Here is a 19920-nt window from a genome sequence, read left to right on the forward strand (position 1 = left end):
CTAGACACACACACATATTAGTGTTGTCACGATACCAAAATTATTGTTTCGATACCGATACCAAGTCAAGTATTGTGATTTCGATACTTTTTCGATACTTTTCCTGAAAAGGGAGAAACACTCTCAAATATCATTGCTGTGCTTTATTTTAAAACCGGGACAACATTTAATCATATAACACACTAATAAATTAACATATGAACAGCAGATATATTAAACATTTGAACAAAATATGAAATATCAAAATATAAAAAATAAATTAGAGCAATGACATTCAAGGTAAAAAAAATATACATTTAGCAGCATTATATCTCATTTATCATAAGAAACACAAGAGCTTTATCTTGATTCTGAACTTTGAATAAAAATATGAACAGCGATTATATTAAACAATGTTTAATATTGGTATGATAAGCCTTATTGGTGATATATTTGACGTGGGGAGAGAGTTGTGGAAGGCCTATACTTCATGTTAAACATAAAGACAACGTCGGCAGTGTTGACGGCAAAATAGGCTACAGAATAATTCGTTCAGTATTGAGAGGTGCAATATTTGAAAATCGATCATATGTTTTAAATTACATTTTATATTGTATTTGTCAAATCTTTCAAACATCAAAATGTCATTGATTAATATGTATTTGTGTCAAAATGACATAGAAACATCTTTTCCTATTCTATTTTGCCTGGAAACGCTTCCAACACGTGTGCGTGTCGCGTGAAAAATAGATTTCTAGAATGCACGCGTTTTCCGCGCGTCTCGAGCTGCACCCAGACGCGTGTGTCACGCAGGCAGTTAACATCATGGGAGCCGAAATAAAAACGGACACGACACGCAGTGTGTGTCAGGCCTTTACAAATCTGGAACGCGGTCATTCTTAGAAGCGATAGCCTACTAATAAATTAAGGAATCGTGACGTATTTCATTTCCGGTTTTCTTTTGAAGTATCGGTGCACCGTGCAACAGAGAAAGGTAGGCAACTTACTTCCATATGTCACTCCTCATCGCGTCATCTTTTTCTACGAGTCGTGGACCACTTGTGCTCATAGACAGTATGTAAACGATTATGCTCGCACATGCAGCCATCTCTGTAGTGTTTTGTCACATGACACTGACAGCAGCAGGTTCTTTGCTGCGTGCGTCAGGCAAAAAACACAGACGTCCATAGGGAGGCTTTTTCATTTTTTTTTTTTTAAGTATCGATACTGATAAATTTAGGTATCGTGACGTTTTTAATTTCCGAGTATCGCGATACTTTTGAAGTATCGATACATCGTGCAACACTAACACATATACATATATATATATATATATAACTGATTTCTATTTTAATATAGAGAAATCATTTTAATATGCTGATCTGATGCTCAAGAGAAATCATTTTAATATGCTAATCTGATGCTCAAGACTTTAAAAAAATAATATATATATATTATTATTATTATTATTATTATTATTATTATTATTATTATTATTATCACTGCTGAAAACAGTTGTGCTTCATAATATTTTTGTGGAAACAGGGATACATTTTTTTCCCCACGAATCTTTGATGAAAAAGAACAGCATTTATCTGAAATATAATTATTTTTTTTTAACATTGTTTCATATTCTTCCTAATAAACAATGTCAACATATCATGCTGAGATAAATAACATAAACAAACACATAATATTAGCTTTGGGAGTGATAAAAAGTATGTGGTTTGCATCTGATTCTTGAAATAACACTGGCCAGTATGGTCCATTCATGAGTTAACTAAACGATACCATCTTTTACTTCCTCTTCCTGTCCTGGAGCGCAGTTTGCCTTAGAGGGCTCTCTCATGTGGCTACCATGCTCATGGGAATGGAGAGGGGTGACTCCGGGCGGTTTTATGTGTCATTGTCCAAAGCCAGAGAAAATAAAGAAGGAACACATGTTTCTGTAGTTGGAGCCCACTCCCCCTCACTCTGATACTAAACCAGAGGAAAAACCGCAGGTGGGAGGGGGAACAGTCCGTCAAGAAACCCTACAGAGTGCGACCTCAGGTCCCAAAATCCAACTGGACAGATATACAAAACCCATAGAAACCGCAGAGTGGAAAAATAGGGAACAAACAGGCTTGGGACAAAGAATTGAGGACTGATGCTGACAGCTATTTCAGTCTTTTCGCTGAAAATAACAACACAACTCTGGGAAATGCACAGGAACAAAGCTCCCACACACCCAAAAACCAACATTTGTACAAAGCCACAGCCTGAAACATGACATTGCAAGAGAAATATTGCTTGAAATAAAACCTTTAAAGTTAAAGATGTTATGCATGGAGAAGAATCACAGAAGACCGCAGATGACCCTTAGTCAGAGGAACAGCATTTCACTGTGTGTGGTCTGAACACCCTTATTAGGTTATTTCCGTGTGCCTTTTGCTCTGTTTACTAATCGTTAATATGTCAATGCCTTAAATTGATTCATGGTAAATAAACATTTATCTAACCAAAAGATGAACCAAAACCAGCTACAGTATCTCATTTGTTTGAAGTCTGGCCAAAATTCAAGCAAACCACAGTTTGTCACTTTGTACAAATCAGTCGGTGAAAAATACAACATCCTGCTTTTAGATACAAATTCAGAAGTGATTTGTTTGGGGATTGCACTGCAAATTCCAAATGAAGCAAGTTTCAGTAGATGTAAAAATGCCATATAGCCTCCAATGAATCACATGCCTATTGTTTTCAGTTCAGTGTGAATTCTAACAAAAGTTATGTTGAGATTTGAAATTTCCACTAGATGGCAGCATTCTGATTGAAAATTAGAAGAACAGTGAAATGTTGCGTAACTCATATGGCACAAAAATGTGATGTGAAGGCTTGTTGTTCGTCAGAACATCTGGCCATTGGACATCCAAAAAGACCCAGGATGGGGAGATGTGGGGGTTGTTTTTGCTAAAAGTGTCTCTATGAGTCACAAGTTTAAATTCTGCTGTGCAATCAAGATGGGAAAACATCTTGGCTCTTAGAAGAACATGCAAGTTTCAACAACCTCTGAAAATATAGAGGACCTTTTCATTTTTAATTATATAATTCTGACTTCATTTTCCTAAGCTCAACTTACCTTAGAATTAAGAGCACATGACACTTTTAAAAGTTGCACTCAGAACATTTTTGTTGTTGTTAATCATCCCAATATTAGTGTTGTTAAAGTTTATACTTAGACTAGCCTGGGATGAAACATTTTGTTGCTGCTGCTCATTAAAGGACAAGTTTGGTATTTTACACTTAAAGCCCTGTTTACAGATCGTTTCTGATGAAATAGAACGGTTAAGATTAAAATTTGGACACATGCTGCTGTCCCGAGAATTTTAGGTTCATTTCGCTTTTCCCAAAACCTCTAGAATGGGTGTATAGGTGCACTGGAACAATCCTTCATAAACGCATTAAACTTTCGTTTACAAAGACGTGAAACTCACCGAGTGGTCAGGGGTGTTCACTGATATGCTCACACAAAAATCGCTGCAAAAGATGCTTTCCAACAGGTTTTATCGTAGTTTTTGTCCAACTCCATTGACTTGTATTGGATGAGCTGTGTGAGGTACGGTATTACTCCGCCGCTTCTTCTTCTGCTTCTTCTGTGTATTCAATTAAATGCCAGTGATTTGCTTGCAATTGGCAAAGGTGCATTATCGCCACCAACTGGGCTGGAGTGTCTATTATTCAAGCTCTCGACGGAAGAATCTACGGGTGTGAGACATTTGGATAAATAGATCCACAGTTTTACAACGAATGGTAAAACACCTGTTGGAAAGCATCTTTTGCAGCGATTTTTGTGTGAGCATATCTGAACACCCCTGACCACTCGGTGAGTTTCACGTCTTTGTAAACGAAAGTTTAATGCGTTTTATGAAGGATTGTTCCAGTGCACCTATACACCCATTCTAGAGGTTTTGGGGAAAGCGAAAGAAACCTAAAATTCTCGGGACAGCAGCATGTGTCCAAATTTTAATCTTAACCATTCTATTTTATCAGAAACGATCTGTAAACAGGGCTTTAAGTGTAAAATACCGAACTTACCCTTTAACAATGAAGCTGTTTATTTACCTTTTGATCTGTTTTTGCTTTCTCATTGAAATGTTTTGTTGTTGATATTTTTGCACTTTTGCACTCATTTTGAGCACTGACTAAAATATAGCGATATGAAGTAAACATAATTGACTAACATAGCCATCACGTGATCTCAACATGGCCGCATCCATGAGGGTGGACCTACTTCAAGCAGAATCAAAAGCTGTTTTCAGAAGACTGATATATCTGGAGTCTTGATCTTATGTCAGTGTGCATTATTTTAATATTAACATAATGTAAACTAACATTCTAGATATTTTTCAAAGTGCTGTTCATTTATGTGTGTAAAACTTTAAGTTGCATACCAAAAGATACTGAGTGCACCTTTAATAATAATAATAAAAAAAGATAAAAACAAATTCAACATTAACACTTTAAAGTCTCTCAAGCTTAACAGAATTTTTTCAGAAATGAGAATTCACATATTCTTCGACTCTTAGAGGAACGTCTTCACACCCCGCCAGATGTTTCATTTGTAACGTGGCCACGCGTTTTCATTTTTTTAAGATAAAGGAAACAATGTCACTGAACATCCCACACAATAGCCGGTCAGCAACACAAGGCTGTATGTGTATATCCTTCTATTCAGCTGTCTTATGGCAGTTCAGCCAAACAATCCGCCAACCTTAGACACCACGAGCAGTTAATCGCAACCAGATGTTTCATGCACTGGACTAACTCACATTCCTCTGACAAGAGAAAGAAAAGCAGAAAACTGAAGAGCGAAACGCGTGGATAGACTCAAGAGACTTGCCTTAAAAAGACACAGCACTAAAAACGTGTAAGAAGAGGGTCATTTGAAATGCATCTTACCCTTCATTGTGGTAAAACTGTGGTACACCGTTCCGTCACGAGCCAAACGTTCACATCAATCTCATGACAATAGCGCAGACTCAAGTATAGCGCTCGCGCACTTCCACGTTGAAGTTTCACAGATGCGAATATTCCACCTGAAACATGCGTAGTATGTTTTTCACCACCTCAATCCCTGTGACTGACGCTAAACTTGTAAAAAGTAAGACACAAAAGGAAAAAAAAAACTCGTGGACACCTATGTTCAATAAGTCGTAGCAAATTGCTGCTCAAGACGCTAACTTTTTCCCTCTCTCCATAAGAACGTGTTCACGATGGAAATTCACTTGAGGTGAGTGAGGGCTGAGGAGGATGATGCTTCCTCTTCTGCTTGTTGGCTGCAACCTGAGAAGAGAGAAGTTGGGTAGTCCGTAGGGTGTTTGTTAGTCCGCTTGTTTTCTACATGAACGTATTCTCCTAAAGGAAAACCAGGTAAAAAGCAGCAGCAGCCTCCTCTACACTGAAGCTCTGAATATGCTGCATCGCATCTGGAGTTAAACTTCCTCTGGCACATGGGAGGGTCTTACACGTAGCACGAGTTAGTTATTGTTGGGCTAAGAGTACCGTGGAATCTTAACCTGTAATAAGAAACAGTATAGAAAACATTAGGCTACTTCTTAAACTACTATTGAATCTCAACATTTTAAAGATCTTTAACTGTTATTCATCACTGTTATTGTGATGGCCTAAAATGGGTTAAACTGTGCTATGAAGTTTAAGCATCGAGTAGGCCCAACTTTGAGACTAAAAAATAATTATGTTAACAATTTTAAGCTTCTGTACTGGCCTGAGACATTTACTTATTGTTGTTGTCACACAATAAAGTTATATCTGTAATTTTAAGGTTTGAGCCAGGGTTAGGGCTTTGTGTGTTATAATTGTTTGACTTTAAATTTAGCCTGAAAAGCTTTCGATAGGCTGTACCACTGTGATCTGAACCCAGTGCGAAAATATTACCCATTACAAAAGATCAAGATGTGTTAAAAAAAAATGCATCAAAACACATGACCAACACCAAATAATTATGTGTTTTATGACAATAACATTAACGTAATAATATAGATCTATATAAATGCTTCACATAGAAAGTGTTACTGAATCTTTTTTTTTTCTCCAATCAGCTGGCTTGTGCTTTTTTCAAAATAAATGGCTCTGAATCCCAGGACTGCCAAGTGTAAAGACTTTGCGTGCATTGACTGTTGCTCAAAATTGCTTGCACTGTTGTTCCGCTCCCTTCGGGTTTAATAAGCACACAGCTCATTTTGTTCTTTCTTTGCATTTCTCTCTAAATCCCTTTGCCACAGGGATCCGTGATTAATTATTTGACATCCCGCTGGATTGTTCAGAATCGTGTGATCTGTTGCACCACACAAGTGTTGCACCGCACTGGCCTGAAATGTTTTTCCAACTTAACGAGGCTAAGCACTAATGTAAAAAAAACCAGCTTTACCGTATTAAAGCTGCACTGCTGGGCTCTAAACCGACTTTATTTGCCCTCTTAAGTATCTGGAAGCTTTTGTGCCAGAGCAGGTGCCTTATCCATTTTTATTCACCTTAGAAATAAACATTTACTATCAAACTTACTAAACTTTACCATGGTAAACAAAGTTTCGGTCAAAATACCATAGTTACTAGTTATAGAACTGAAACAAAATGATTCTGAAAGCTTTCAAGGACATCCAATATTAATATGGTTTTACTGGGGGGGGGGGGGGGGGGGGGAATGGTACATTTTCATTTTCAAGGTGTATCATTTTATACTAAACCAATGTTTTCTTCTCACGTTCTGCTGTTATATGTATTCTGAGGTTCCAGTAATTCACTCTCAGCCTGCCAGCCACCGGGTCTTTTGGCAGTAGATGAACGCGACAGGTCCAGATAGGGTTATGAGAAACAGGTGTGTTTAGACTTAGCCAAGATGGACATACCAGTGGCCCATATTGCTGTTTCTCATTAGAGGTTAGAAAATACTATTTTCAGGGTCACAAGCCCTGAAGAGAGGGGCACTTTTACAAGGACATGGTGCACTAATGAGAAATGTGAGGGGAATGTGGGCCTACCACATCTTTGTTGCCAATTTATGCTTTGAGCTTGACAAGGCTTTTTTAAAAACCTTGTAATATAGATGTAAAACTATTTAGACTTTGTCAAAGTTATCAAAACAAAATAAAATGTATGCTATAACATATTTAGCATACACTACAACTTTTACTATGATTTTGTTTTAGAAATGTATATTTTTATTTCACAATGTTATATAATATTTCACAATGTTACTAGTTTTCTATAATATGAAGAGTTCAGATGCAAAGTGCCATCACTGAACCATCATTTAAGTGAAATTATTGAACTTAAATATACGAGCTTGATAAAAATGATCAGTCTAGAAGAAAATTTCAGATGGCACTTAGAGGCTTTTGCATCTGAACTCTTCATATATATATGAATATATGTACATGAATATATGTATATGTACATATATGTATGTATGTATGTATATATGTATGTATGTATATATATATATATATATATATATATATATATATATATATACATATAAAATTTATTTATATATAACTATTGCGTATGGCTGAATTGGCTGGATTACATGTTGGACGGCCATAACCTTTAAATGCTTTAAGTGGATCGTCTCTGGTTCTACTTATAAATAGAAGCGTCCAGGTAAAGATAAACAGCACACCTTCTCTGTTCACAGGAAACGGCATCAATCACATTGCATAGTCAGACATCAGTAGGATTTTTCTGGTGAGTTCCTCTCCTATGATTTTATAATGTTAGATAGCTCTGTTTATGTATCTCCCATAATGTATGAAATATGAGCATGGTTTATTTATATTAATGATATTATTAATATACTTTCATACTTTAAGTTTCTGAGACGTTTAATTGGCGAGAATTATATGATCACACAGTGTTTTACTGTGAACAGAAATCAAATATGATAAACATAATTTGCCATGTTGATATTGATGATCTAATGATGATCTAATAACAAAAGCATTAATAATGAATACAAGCAATTAGGCATGCACATTTATTCTAGATCATTTTTGGATGTCAGAATAGCGCTAATTTTATTCATACAGTATAAAGTTAGCTGCCTGTAAAGTTACCTTTACTTGTTCATATATAACCAGTGATTCTATGGATTTAAAAGCACATCCTATTTATGACTAATGCAGACACTATTGTGTAACACCCTGCTGATCAAACTGAGGCAGAAATAGAGGCAGAAAATTATGTACTGATTGTTTTACCAGCACTCAAGACATGCCATAAAAAGCTTTACAACATTAGCTTTTGACTTCAACTTGCCAAATGTGGCAGGTCTGTTGTGTTCATTTAAGACAACAGATGGCCATGAGGTAAAGCTGGTGAACCTGTGAACCTCTGGTGGTATTTTAATATGTTTCTTGAATTTTTAACATAGTTTTTTTCTGGATTACCTCTATGGACCTCTACCTCTATATCAGTATAGAGAATGCTTTGCCTTCAATAACATATATCTGTTTAAAGTCACAAGACTTGTTTGGCTCTAGCCTATTAAGTCATAGCACATTCAGTAACGTTTTAAACTGCGTAATGTAGGCCATTACATATGATGCCTCCTTAATCCCAGAAAGAAACTTCTAGATCATTTGACACTCTTTAAGTGGATAACATAGATTAGATACAAAGATACTAACACAAACTGACCGAATTGACAGAGATTGACTAGTTACAGAGACGTATTGCCTGAAGGTCATACAACAGTGAATTTCACCTGAACGGTTTTCTCATAAAGTGTAGCGCCACACAGTGGTGCTTATGGGCATTTTTGGACTTTATGCGTATCTTGGCGTTTCCATCCAATGTTTTTATACGATGCCCATCCCAAAATTCGCTTAAAAATAGGTGGATCCCAGATAACAATTTTCGGTTCCCAGAACGTTTTTATTTTTAAAGGTCTGTTTTTGGTTAGCCAGGAAAGTTGTTAGGCCTACATTTCTTTAGTGCCAAAAAACAACGACTTCAACACAATCTATGATTTTTTAAAATATGAAATTTATTCACAATCACAGACATAAAAAAAAATGAACAAACAATGATTTGACTAAGTAGGATGTATGTAATTCTTACCACTGAATTGTACAGCTAGCGGGACATGCTTCTTTTGGTCCGTAAACAAACTTCAGTAAGGCTGTCATATCTACCCGAACACATATATTTACTCTAACATCTATATCTATTATAGCCTAAGTAATTATTCAAGAGATTGATAAACGGAACTTTTTCAATCAGCCATTAAAACAAATTTTGTTTTGTGGAAGACAGGTGAAGCACGTGCTGGAGAAGCGCGTGCATCGTAAAATGAAAATAGAAACAAACCCACGAATTTATTATTACCTATTGATTAATACCACTTGGAAATAATAATGTTTAGTCTATACTATAATAAAAACAGCATAATTCAGAAAATTAAATAATTATTTGTTATTACAGGCATTGTTTTTCCTTTGAGTCTGTCAAAGTTGCCGAAGATGAGGGCGTTGATCTTTTCTCTGGTTTTACTGGCGTCTCTGGGGGCCTTTCATTGTGCCCCTGATACCACCCTTCCTCCGATATCAGCCAACACTCTCAAACGTGAGTGCATCCTATATTGCTAAAGAGATTCATATCATAAATGAATACACTAAAGCCAGGGAACAATCTTATGACATCTAAATGTCCTGAAATTTGATGGTCTTTTAGGCCTGTCTCTGGAAGGGGAGAAGCTAGTGGATCAGGAGGTCAGCAAGGCACTGTACGGAATCAAAGAAATGAAGGAGGTGATGGCAAGTAATGAAGAGAAACATGCAAACCTCATGAAGTCTCTCATGCACAGCGGGGAGAAGAAAAAAGTCAGTGAACAATCTTTTTTTTTTTAAGACACTAAAATTAATAGTATTTCTACTGGTGTTAACCCAAATATACCTTCTTAAATGGCTTCTTACACCATCAGGGGGCAGCAGAGATTGCACAGGATGTAGAAAAGAAGCTGAATGAAGCCAAGCAGCAGTGCAAAGAATCTCTAAAGTCCTCCTGGGAGGAATGTCGACCTTGTCTTGAGCACACCTGTAAGAACTTCTACACGAACAGCTGCCGCCGTGGATTCGCCACCTTCACCAATAAGGTACAGCATTCTAATGGCGAGTATAACCCCTGAGAGAGATGGTTAGGTTAACTACAGAGTAGAAATACACGGTACCACTTTATTTTACAGTGTCTATGTTTCACGTTACATGTGCTTGCTATAGTAGTAACATAACAATTACATGATGTAACTAACCTTAAACCCGACCCTAACCCTAGAACATATACATTATAATGCATAGTTACAGTGTCAAACAGACCCCTTAAAATAAAGTGTAACCAAATACACCATATTTAACTGTGCTTGATTCTCACTTCATCCAATCCGTCTACTCATACAAAAGTGGTGGTACAATGCACTTAAAAAAAAATTTAAATGATTTTTTTTTTAAATAAATCAAACTAGCAAAATAGTAGTGGGATACAATGAAATCAACTTCAGTTTGACTATTTTTCTGTTTTCCACAGCTACAAAACTTCTTCCAAAGACTGAGCTCTCGCTTTGGCCCTCGTGATGCTCAGGATGAGGTAGCGTTGAACCAGAGCGCAGAGAATCCTGACCTGGAGGTGGTGAGAATTGAGGACTCCTTCAGCAACCTCCTCACCAAAGTGGGAACCCTGGTCAATCGTAGTGCAGTGCTGGTCTCCCACTTTCACCATGAGCTGGACCAGGCCCTACGCAGAGCCTTCAGCCCCGAGCTTCAGGAAGACAAAGAGAGTGAGCTGGCTCTCAAGCCTGCCAACAAAGCTCTGGATTCTGCCTTTCTGGAGGGTGTGGGCCTGGACGATGTGCTGGAGTCCTTCTTTGACTTTGGGAGAAATGTGTTGGAGGAGTTTGGGGCCGTGATCACACAAGCATTCAGTGACATTCATGATGCTGTGGAGAAGACACCGAAGGAGAAAGGTGCTTGAACCCGAGACATTTGGGATAGATCAGTCAACCAAAATTCTGTCATTTACACACACAAGTTTATGTAAAAAACAGAGCATTAATGTCCGTTGGTGTGAACAGGCCTTAACTCTCTCTACTTGTGTCTGTATTTACCCCAGAGAAGAAACTCTTCCCTCAGTTTCTGCAGAACAGGAGACTGTGCAGAGATCTGCGCAGACAGTCCTCAGAGTGCTGGCAGCTGCAGAGCAAGTGTGAGGCCTGTCAGGGAACTTTGTTTACTGGTAAGAGCACATGCTCACATCAATTAGTCAAATGGATATTTCTCCATATAGAAATCCATGGAACCTGTGTTCCAGCTCTTTAGAAGTGTGAGGAAAAGACCACAGTCTTGTCTAAGACATTATTCACTGATAATCTTACTACTAGATCTGAATCAGTCAGTTGATTTCGAGAACTATGGCAAACCGTTTTAGTTTTTAATGTAATTTTAGCTTTAGTTTTAAATGTAATTCAATTGCATTTTTACTAGTAACAATTAAAATAGAGAGTTCTTCAATTAAATTCTTACTAGTAACAGTTATGATTAGAGAGCTCTACAAATTAATTTTTACAAGTCATGTCTCCATTGACTTACATTTATTTTTAATCACGCAAGCTCTACAAACTTTCCACAGTCACACCAGCACACAATAACATTGTTTATTATAAGTACGTGCTGCAGTTCCTCTGTGCAATATTGTTCCACTGTGCTATTATTGTTATTATAATTGTGGCGTGGACAAAACCAAACTTTATCGTTCTAGTTATCATCTTTGGTGAATGATGACAGATTTTTCATTTTTGCTTGAGCTGTCCCATTAACCCTTACCAGTCATATTGATCATGTCAAATGCTTATTGCGTGCCAGACTGCCCAAATGTAAGAGAGCTCCACATCGAGTTGGATGAGGCCTCTCAGCTGTTGGAGGCGTCAAAGCAGCAGTATGAGGAGGTGCTGGGAATCGTGCAACGTCATACTGACGACACCATCAGCTGGCTCAGCAACATGGCCTCCGACTTTGGGTGGGTGACTGAGCTCGCCAATAACAACACCACTCCCGAGAGCATCTTCAGCATTGCCACGGTGAGACACTAACAAAAAAGTAGCATGGTATTACCATTGATTTTTAGGCATAGTAACATGGTAATACTATGGTATTTTGGACACGTGGCACAATGGTGCTTATTATTTTCAGTAGGTGAGAAAAAGTAAAATACAAATCAGATACTAAATCTGTTGAACCCAAACAACAAGGTGGTGGCACAGACTGAGGAGAGCAGCAACACTCCAGCAGCAGTCACTACAGTGGAAGTGAATATTCTAAACTCCCCCACTCTCACCCTGACTGTTCCTGCGGGTCTCAGGCTGCAGGATCCCGCCTTCATCCAGTATGTGGCACAGGAGGCTCTGGGCACGTACAAGCAGATGGCCAGGTCAGACTCTTTACAATTCAACAATGCCTTCTCACTCATCAGCTCACATTTCACAGGGACAGGTTAATATCTCATAAAGAGAATACTCCTCAGTTCAATCAAATAAATCACTTCTCAACCAGGATGACTTTAAAGTATTTCAAATTTGAAATTAATAAATAATTAACCCTTTAAAGTCTACTGTATCATGAAATTGCTCCAAAACTTTGCTGAAAAATCTGTTGTACTTAAACCTCTACATGTCTTCTGCACTCTGATTGATCGTTCATAGTTTTTTAGCAAGTAAAAAATATAACAGGCTTTTGATGGATGTTAATTTGTTTTCTCAATCATCATTGTACTGTATTGCATTATATGTTTGCCTCCCAAAATTAAAATTACACAGCTTTGATCATAAAACTAATCATTTAAATATCATATTAGTAAGACATATTATTGAGAAACAAAGTGACAAATGATATTTATATTACAAGCTATTAGAATTGTATCTAATAATAATTGTATTTTTGTTATATAAATGACATTGCACCAAATTGCATTTTTTGCTCTGTTTGGACTCCTGAACAAAATTAAGGTGTGGAAGCCCTAAATTCTCACCATATCATACTATATCATAGCCTAGAAATCTAGACGCACCCTAGCGGCAGCAAAATGTATTTCGCAGCCAGGTACGTCTAGCAACTCTCAATAAACCTTCTCGCTGCAAAAACCCAGATTGGGTCAGGCCAATCACGTTGTGTATAGAGTAGGCGGGGGCGGGCTTAAAGGGGAAATGAAGCAGTCAATCAAGTTTACATGATTTACAAGATGGATTTCCACTTTAATCAAGAATTATATAAGAAACATGACAAATGTAAACATATAAAAGAAAAAAAAAGAAAAACCGCTATATCTTTTGCTGCCAGGGCGCTGCCATTGTGTGCAGTATTCTAAAGTGTGACGTCACGGGGTTGGTTGGCTTTAATAAACCTGGCTGAATGTATTGATATCACGACGTCAAACTGTCTACACCACGGAGTTTTGACCGCGATTCGCGAACAACTAATGAAGTCTAACATATGTTATATACAGCAGATGGACTCTGACACGGTGGGCATCGCATTACAACAGCCACACGCGCTGCAACTTACCAACCCGTTCTTCGCCCAAAACCACCACCGGCTGTTCGTCATAACAACGTAACTTACCACTGCTCGGTTCCCACGCCGTATCGGCTCAAATGCATATATTAATACATGCTAACTTACATGGTGTTGTTGACAAGAGACATGAATATGATGGCAGACATCGCGAACAATGTTTCCATGTGCAGTTTGTTAACATAACGTTAACGTTAGACGTCGTCTTTTTGTCTGGTACTAATAAACTCCACTAAAGTTAGCTAAACACTAAGTTAGTGTTAGCTTGTTCATGCTTACAGCTGTTAGCTAATAATGACTGTACCTAACGTTAGTTGTTCGCGGTCAAAACTCCGTGGTGTAGACAGTTTGACGTCGTGATATTAATACATTCAGCCAGGTTTATTAAAGCCAACCAACCCCGTGACGTCACACTTTAGAATACTGCACACAATGGCAGCGCCCTGGCAGCAAAAGATATAACGGTTTTTCTTTTTTTTTCTTTTATATGTTTACATTTGTCATGTTTCTTATATAATTGTTGATTAAAGTGGAAATCCATCTTGTAAATCATGTAAACTTGATTGACTGCTTCATTTCCCCTTTAACATACACGACAGAGTTGCGACGGTTACCTGGCTGCTGCTACTTGAAAACAAAGAATGGCGGCTGCTGATGGAGAACAACGGTCTTTCGAATCGGCTTTGGCCGCGACTCTGGAGGACTTGGAGTTAAGTTTTTCTTTGAGAAAAGAGCAAAGAACGGCACTTAAGTCATTCTTAAAAAAAGGAAGATGTGTTCGTCGTTTTGCCGGCCAGATATGGCAAAAGTTGAATCTATCAACTAAGCTCCGCTGTTGGGAAAACGCTCTGGTTGGTTGAAGCGCTGTCCTATTGCGTGCAGAGGGAATTTGAAAGACGTCTCCGGTTACTATCGTAACCTCGGTTCCCTGAGAGGCGGGAACGAGACATTACGTCACTGACGTATATGGGAACTCCCTTCCTCTATCCCGCCCCTCGGATTGAGCCGTGACTATGGTGAGTTTCCAGACCTAACATCTTGATGTAGGTCTGGCTTGCCAGGCTAACTATATCACTCAAGTATGATACAAAAACATACAATATATGCACACTTTGCTTTTTTGATTTTCTAAATGTTCAATAAGCTTCCATTTTAAAAAATTAGATGTTTTGATAAGGAATTATCAAAATAATTATTGTGTAATTATTGAATAATTATTGTTTTAATGAAGAACAGAGTTCAGGGGACCTTCAAGTCAAAAAGTATGGCATAAATGATTTTGGTGCAAGAACCAGGATGTTTTTCTGTAGACTATGTAGTGAGTCTAACCGCCTGTTGATACAAAGGACGATAACTATAACGATAAAGATATAGTTCAATTTAAATGAATCATTCTAAATATAAAAAGAATAGCAGAGTCCACACCACAACGAAAGCAGCGCACACCAAGAATAATCAGAACGATATCATCTGCTGGGGTGGACTGGACTCACATACTGTACGACTCGCATACTGTACGACTCACATATGACTCTGCTCTAACAATGTATTTTTTTTCTTTTTTAGGCATGAGGATGTGTAATCAGTCATCAGTTTTCATCCAAGCACTAACCAGGGTACACTGCTAAAGAATACACAGCTATATATTGTGTGTTCACTTGTATTTTATGCATTGGGCTATTTAGTTTAAGTTATTGCAAGTATTGTCATTTATTTATGGTGTGATGTGACAGGTTCCAAATAGCTGCAATTGAATCTTGTCTTGTGTTGTGTTAATTGACTTAAACATCCGTATGTCTAAAATGTACTTATAACATATATATTTAAATATATCACTGTGTGATTGTAAACAGGCATTACTGAATAATCACTGCTTACAATAACCATTTGCCTAGTTACTTGCATCAATAGGCCTATGTGTGTTCACTTTAAAATACTATAAACGTTTAATTCAATTATCGGGAATGTTACTATGCAATCCTTCTAGTATTATGATGTACTACAAAAGTCATACGTGATTACCTTTTTTCCTCTCACGTAGAAAAGGGCTTCCACATGTTTCCGTTCAGTCCCAGTTCAAAATTATCCATCTAAAAATGTTCAACTGATAAAGCAATTTCACAAATCATGATTTGCAAATAACCCACATACACTTAAAATCATTACGTAAAACTTTATTTTTTACTGTACAAATTCTTCAGATTAGTAATCGTAACCATTTTCACAACAATGTCATTAAAACTCTGCAGCGGAAACCATCACCTCATATCAGAGTACTTTCTCTTTTTTGACACGAAGAAACAAAAATCGATAAAAGAGTTTTGCTCAAACTTGCCTGTAGCCCTTGTAAAACAGGAGGCGATGATGGGAAAGATGTTTAGGCGATGTCCAGGGCACAAAAAAAAGTCCCTAGGACAAAGGGCTCACGTACAGGAAGGACAAAAGCAAGGCCTCTCTCTACATATATGAAAAGCTACACGACAAAGGGGAGAAGAAATCAACAAATTAACCCTCCAAAAGATATCCGTCTGATTCATCTCAAGTGCATTCAATTCCTTGTCATGGATGAAATGAACCCGTTACAGAAAATACAAGACCAAAATCGAACAATAAGACTAAATCTGTAATAGTGGTGCAAAAACTGATGTCTATTTTACCCTCTCCATTAGACTTGTACCATTTTTCTTTTCAGTGATTTCATCAAACTTTGGTTGGTAAATGGTCTTAATCTGTAGTACCTGAATATTTCACAGTGATCGATGCCTAACCAGGAAATGCAACGACTCCACCAGCAGCAAACATGGTACATCGTGGTGAACGAGTTCAAAAAGGCTTTATGCAATTCTGATTCCTGTTCAAGAAAGTTGCAAAAGAGTCAAAAACAAATGGATCTGTTTGAAATAATTTTTCGAGCAAATTCACATTCGTATGTCAGAATGAAGAAACCATGGCTTTCTTGAAATATACTGAAATATTTACGTATGAAATAAACTGTGGAAGATCTATAAATCTCTCTGGTTCATTTATTGGAGTGTACATGAGAGAACAATGAATTTGTACCAAGAGGTTGGCAACACTACAAATGTGTTGGCACGAAAAACGCAAACCTGGCAGTGTCGGTGCTGATGCGTGTAAAAAAGAAACTCGGGCATTGCTGTTGTGATATTAAGACTATTAAGTCAGGTCTCAACAGCAGCGTGAGGAATGATGTTTGGACTGCTCAGGTCTGGTGTTTTGTTAATAAAATGTTTCTCTCCTAAATTACTGTTGAATAATTCAAGACAAAAATAAGATTTATAATAATGACTTTTTGCTTGAAAATTAGCAGCCGGCTGAAATGGCGATTGGTCGTCAGAAATTATTTTGTGAAGGCTTTTCAATATGAATCATCTCCCAGGATATGAATTCAAGCTCTCATAAAGATTGAAACAGAAATTAAGAGACCTACTAAAAAAATAAAAAAAATCATGATTTGCTATAAAAGTGTTTTAGTGAAAAAATCTGCCCCTGTAATCAATCGTTCGCAAACTTAAGCTCTCATACATTCAGAACGGCTAATGCCCTCATGTCTCTCTCTCTCTCTCTCTCTCTGTCTTTCTCTAACTTCCACAGTCCCGTCCCAGCAATTAGGTTCAACCGATTCAACCACAGTTATTGGTCACTTTTAATAAACTACTCAAACTACTAAAAAACTAAATAAAAGGGAAAAAGACAAATGAACCACGTTAAAATAAGAAAGACTGATTTTACAATAGGATTTAGTGTTCAGGTGAAAAGAATACAGACAAATAGATTAAAAAAAAAATAAACAAAAAAGCTGATTTTGTGCAACTGTGAACCAGCACAAAGCTCATCGCTTTTTTTTTTTTTTTCACAACTCCCTCAGTCTGCAATGCAGGGTATCAGCCCAGCAGAGTTCTGGGAGCATGACGTGGTCCTGCTTCAAACCCCCTCATACACACGTCGCCCTCATCAACTCCACCACACACACATCCTCAGGCAAAGAACAGCCTGATGACAAAAGCCATGCTGTGAAAGGTGTGTTTTATCTGCTAAAAGAGTTTTTACACTTGATTCTTGAGTGGGAAAAGAAACAAAAACAACCACAAATCTCTGTAAGGACAAGTGTGCAGGGGAGCTGTTGGGAGGAAGTGCCACAATGGGTTTGAGAACCGTCCTGGTGGCTTATTAGCACGTGGTGGTGAGTCTCTGGGTCCCGTAGAGGGTCTCTACAGGTTGTCTCCGGGCTGGTACTGTGGCTCAGTGGCGGTAAAGTAGTCCTCCAGGAAGGACTGGATGTACTCGAAGGTGGGCCGCTCATCTGGCTCCTTCTTCCAACAGAGCCGCATCATTTCGTGTAGCGACTCCGGGCAGCCCTGAGGACACGGCATCCTGTAGCCCCGCTCCACCTGCTCCAACACTTCTCGGTTCACCATGCCTGAAAAACAGTTGATACAGAGTCAGTTTGTCCAACCGCCCACTGTTCAGCATCCAGACTGCCTCAGACAGGATATGAGGGGTGTGTAATTACTGCAGACACTTCGCTTGGAACCCACAGAGGACAGGAGTGTTGAGGACAGAGGGGACAGACAGTCTGGTGCTACGTAAGAGGAAAGGATGTGTAAAGCCGTAGATCGCCTGTGTTCAAGAGCTCTCTCACGGGAAAGAGACTTTTCCTGGGCCGCATATGTAGAGTGACCTTTCAGAGCTCAGCCCATTTTCATTTACATAATGACTCACACAACAATAAGGCTTACGCATGCCAACTCAAATCAATAAATCTTATATTAAGTGGAAAGTTAAAAAGCTGCTGGATTTCCTGAAATGCTAAAGACTATTAAGGTTGTCATATTACAGATTATAAACTTTCTCCATTACTTCAGTATTTACACTACTAAACATTTGGAATCACTATGAAATTGTTTTTAATCAAACTGATTAATTTAATCAAATTGAATCAAACTGCTTATTTAGCAAGGAATGATTAAACGTCAAAAACTACAATAAGACAGTACATTTCAAATGCCATATTTTCCCAACTCCGTTGTGAAAAAGAAATAAGAATCCTCCACTTGAAGCAATGATATACACTATTGGTCAAAAGTAATTAATACTTTTATTCAGCAAAGATGCATTCAATTGATCAAAAGTGACAGTAAAGACATTTATAATGTTACAAAAGATTTCTATTTCAAATAAATGCTGTTCTTTTGAACTTTCTATGCATCAAATAATCCTGAAAAAAATGTATCATGGTTTCCACAAAAATATTAAGCAGCTCAACAGTTTTCAACATTGATGATAATAATAATGATAATAAATGTTTCTTGAGCACCAATTCAGCATATTATAATGATTTATGAAGGATCATGTGACACTGAAGACTGGAGTAATGATGCTGAAAATTCTGCTTTGTCATCACTGGAATAAATTACATTTTAAAGGGGTCACCGGATGCCCATTTTCCACAAGTTGGTATGATTCTTTAGGGTCTTCATGTAAAGTGTGTAATATACTTTGGTTAAAATTCCTCAATGGTTGTGTAAAACAACACCCTTTTTACCCCTCAAAAACCGTTTCGGTGCATGTCTCTTCAAATGATAATGAGCAACTGCTCACCCCACCCCTCTCTTCCGTGGGGGTGTTGAATGGCTGAGGGCACAAATATGCTAATACGAGACAGTCATCAGCGGTCGTGGGCGAAGCATGAGCATTATGACATCATAGTGCTCAGAAAATCCAAAAGGCTTGATTATTGAGAGGGTTTAGACTTTTTGAGGATTAAATAGATATTTAGAGTGAATAGATATTTTTCATTGTAAGGTGGTTGCATCCACACACTGCAAAGACACATTTATATGCAAACACCATATAAAAGTGAATTTTGTATTCGATGACCCCTTTAGTTTTTTACGTTTTTTTTTCTTTTAAACTCTGCCTGAGGGTCAGCCCAGCATCATCTCAGTCTTCTCTTCACCGTTACGAATGAAAGTGGTGTTTAGAGTGCAGCGTTCAACGAAGCTGCTAGCTGAGCACCAGTGAGGGGCTTGTTTCTCAAACTAGAGACTGTGATATACTCCTCATCTCTCTCTCTCTCTGCACTGTTTGATGCGGTTTGCTTTCTTCTCTCAAAAACAGTAATATGTGAAATAGCCTTCCGAGAAATGTGCTTCTTTTCAGCCTTTTTTAAACCAAAATTCTGTACTGCAGTTTTCACACTTTCAAATACAGCAGCACAACTGGTTTTCCAGAAATGTTTTCCAAGTATCAAAATAGTGCATTAGAATGATTCCTTAAAGGGATAGTTCACCAAAAAATGAAAAATCTG

At 37.8% G+C, this 19920-nt stretch overlaps 3 protein-coding genes across 4 annotated transcripts in view; 1 reads left to right on the forward strand and 2 right to left on the reverse strand.

Moving 5' to 3' along the window:
• The window catches only part of colec12 (collectin sub-family member 12), a 30260-nt gene extending 24814 nt beyond the window's left edge, over window positions 1–5446 (reverse strand). Inside the window, exon 1 of the mRNA XM_081374784.1 lies at window positions 4918–5446. Within this exon, the coding sequence (XP_081230910.1) occupies window positions 4918–4924 (7 nt within the window). The 5' untranslated portion in view covers window positions 4925–5446. The remainder of the gene's footprint in view (window positions 1–4917) is intronic.
• Window positions 782–16598, forward strand: clul1 (clusterin-like 1 (retinal)). 2 transcript variants are annotated; one of them, XM_081374788.1, is made up of 10 exons: window positions 782–973; window positions 7673–7722; window positions 9460–9600; window positions 9709–9857; window positions 9959–10129; window positions 10558–10993; window positions 11140–11262; window positions 11889–12103; window positions 12275–12453; window positions 15159–16596. In XM_081374788.1, exons 3-10 carry the CDS (start codon window positions 9498–9500, stop codon window positions 15172–15174), a joined length of 1392 nt encoding a protein of 463 aa, XP_081230914.1. In that variant the 5' UTR covers window positions 782–973; window positions 7673–7722; window positions 9460–9497; the 3' UTR covers window positions 15175–16596. The 2 variants fall into 2 exon arrangements, with proteins under 2 accessions (XP_081230914.1, XP_081230913.1); XM_081374787.1 differs by lacking the exon at window positions 782–973 and having other exon boundaries at window positions 7627–7722; window positions 15159–16598.
• Window positions 15752–19920, reverse strand: part of yes1 (YES proto-oncogene 1, Src family tyrosine kinase) — a 32951-nt gene continuing 28782 nt past the window's right edge. Inside the window, exon 12 of the mRNA XM_081374785.1 lies at window positions 15752–18030. Coding sequence (XP_081230911.1) covers window positions 17822–18030 — 209 coding nt within the window. The 3' untranslated portion in view covers window positions 15752–17821. The remainder of the gene's footprint in view (window positions 18031–19920) is intronic.

The sequence above is a fragment of the Scardinius erythrophthalmus genome, assembly GCF_964197995.2.
Source record: "Scardinius erythrophthalmus genome assembly, chromosome: 9".
Classification (NCBI taxonomy): domain Eukaryota; kingdom Metazoa; phylum Chordata; class Actinopteri; order Cypriniformes; family Leuciscidae; genus Scardinius; species Scardinius erythrophthalmus.

Bases quoted from the DNA above. Each gene is read 5' to 3' on its own strand.
- clul1 (XM_081374788.1), top strand. From the start codon at position 9,498: ATGAGGGCGTTGATCTTTTCTCTGGTTTTACTGGCGTCTCTGGGGGCC. The intron at 9,858-9,958 runs GTCAGTGAACAA...TTACACCATCAG, and splicing joins ACAGCGGGGAGAAGAAAAAA to GGGGCAGCAGAGATTGCACA. The intron at 11,263-11,888 runs GTAAGAGCACAT...ATTGCGTGCCAG, and splicing joins TCAGGGAACTTTGTTTACTG to ACTGCCCAAATGTAAGAGAG.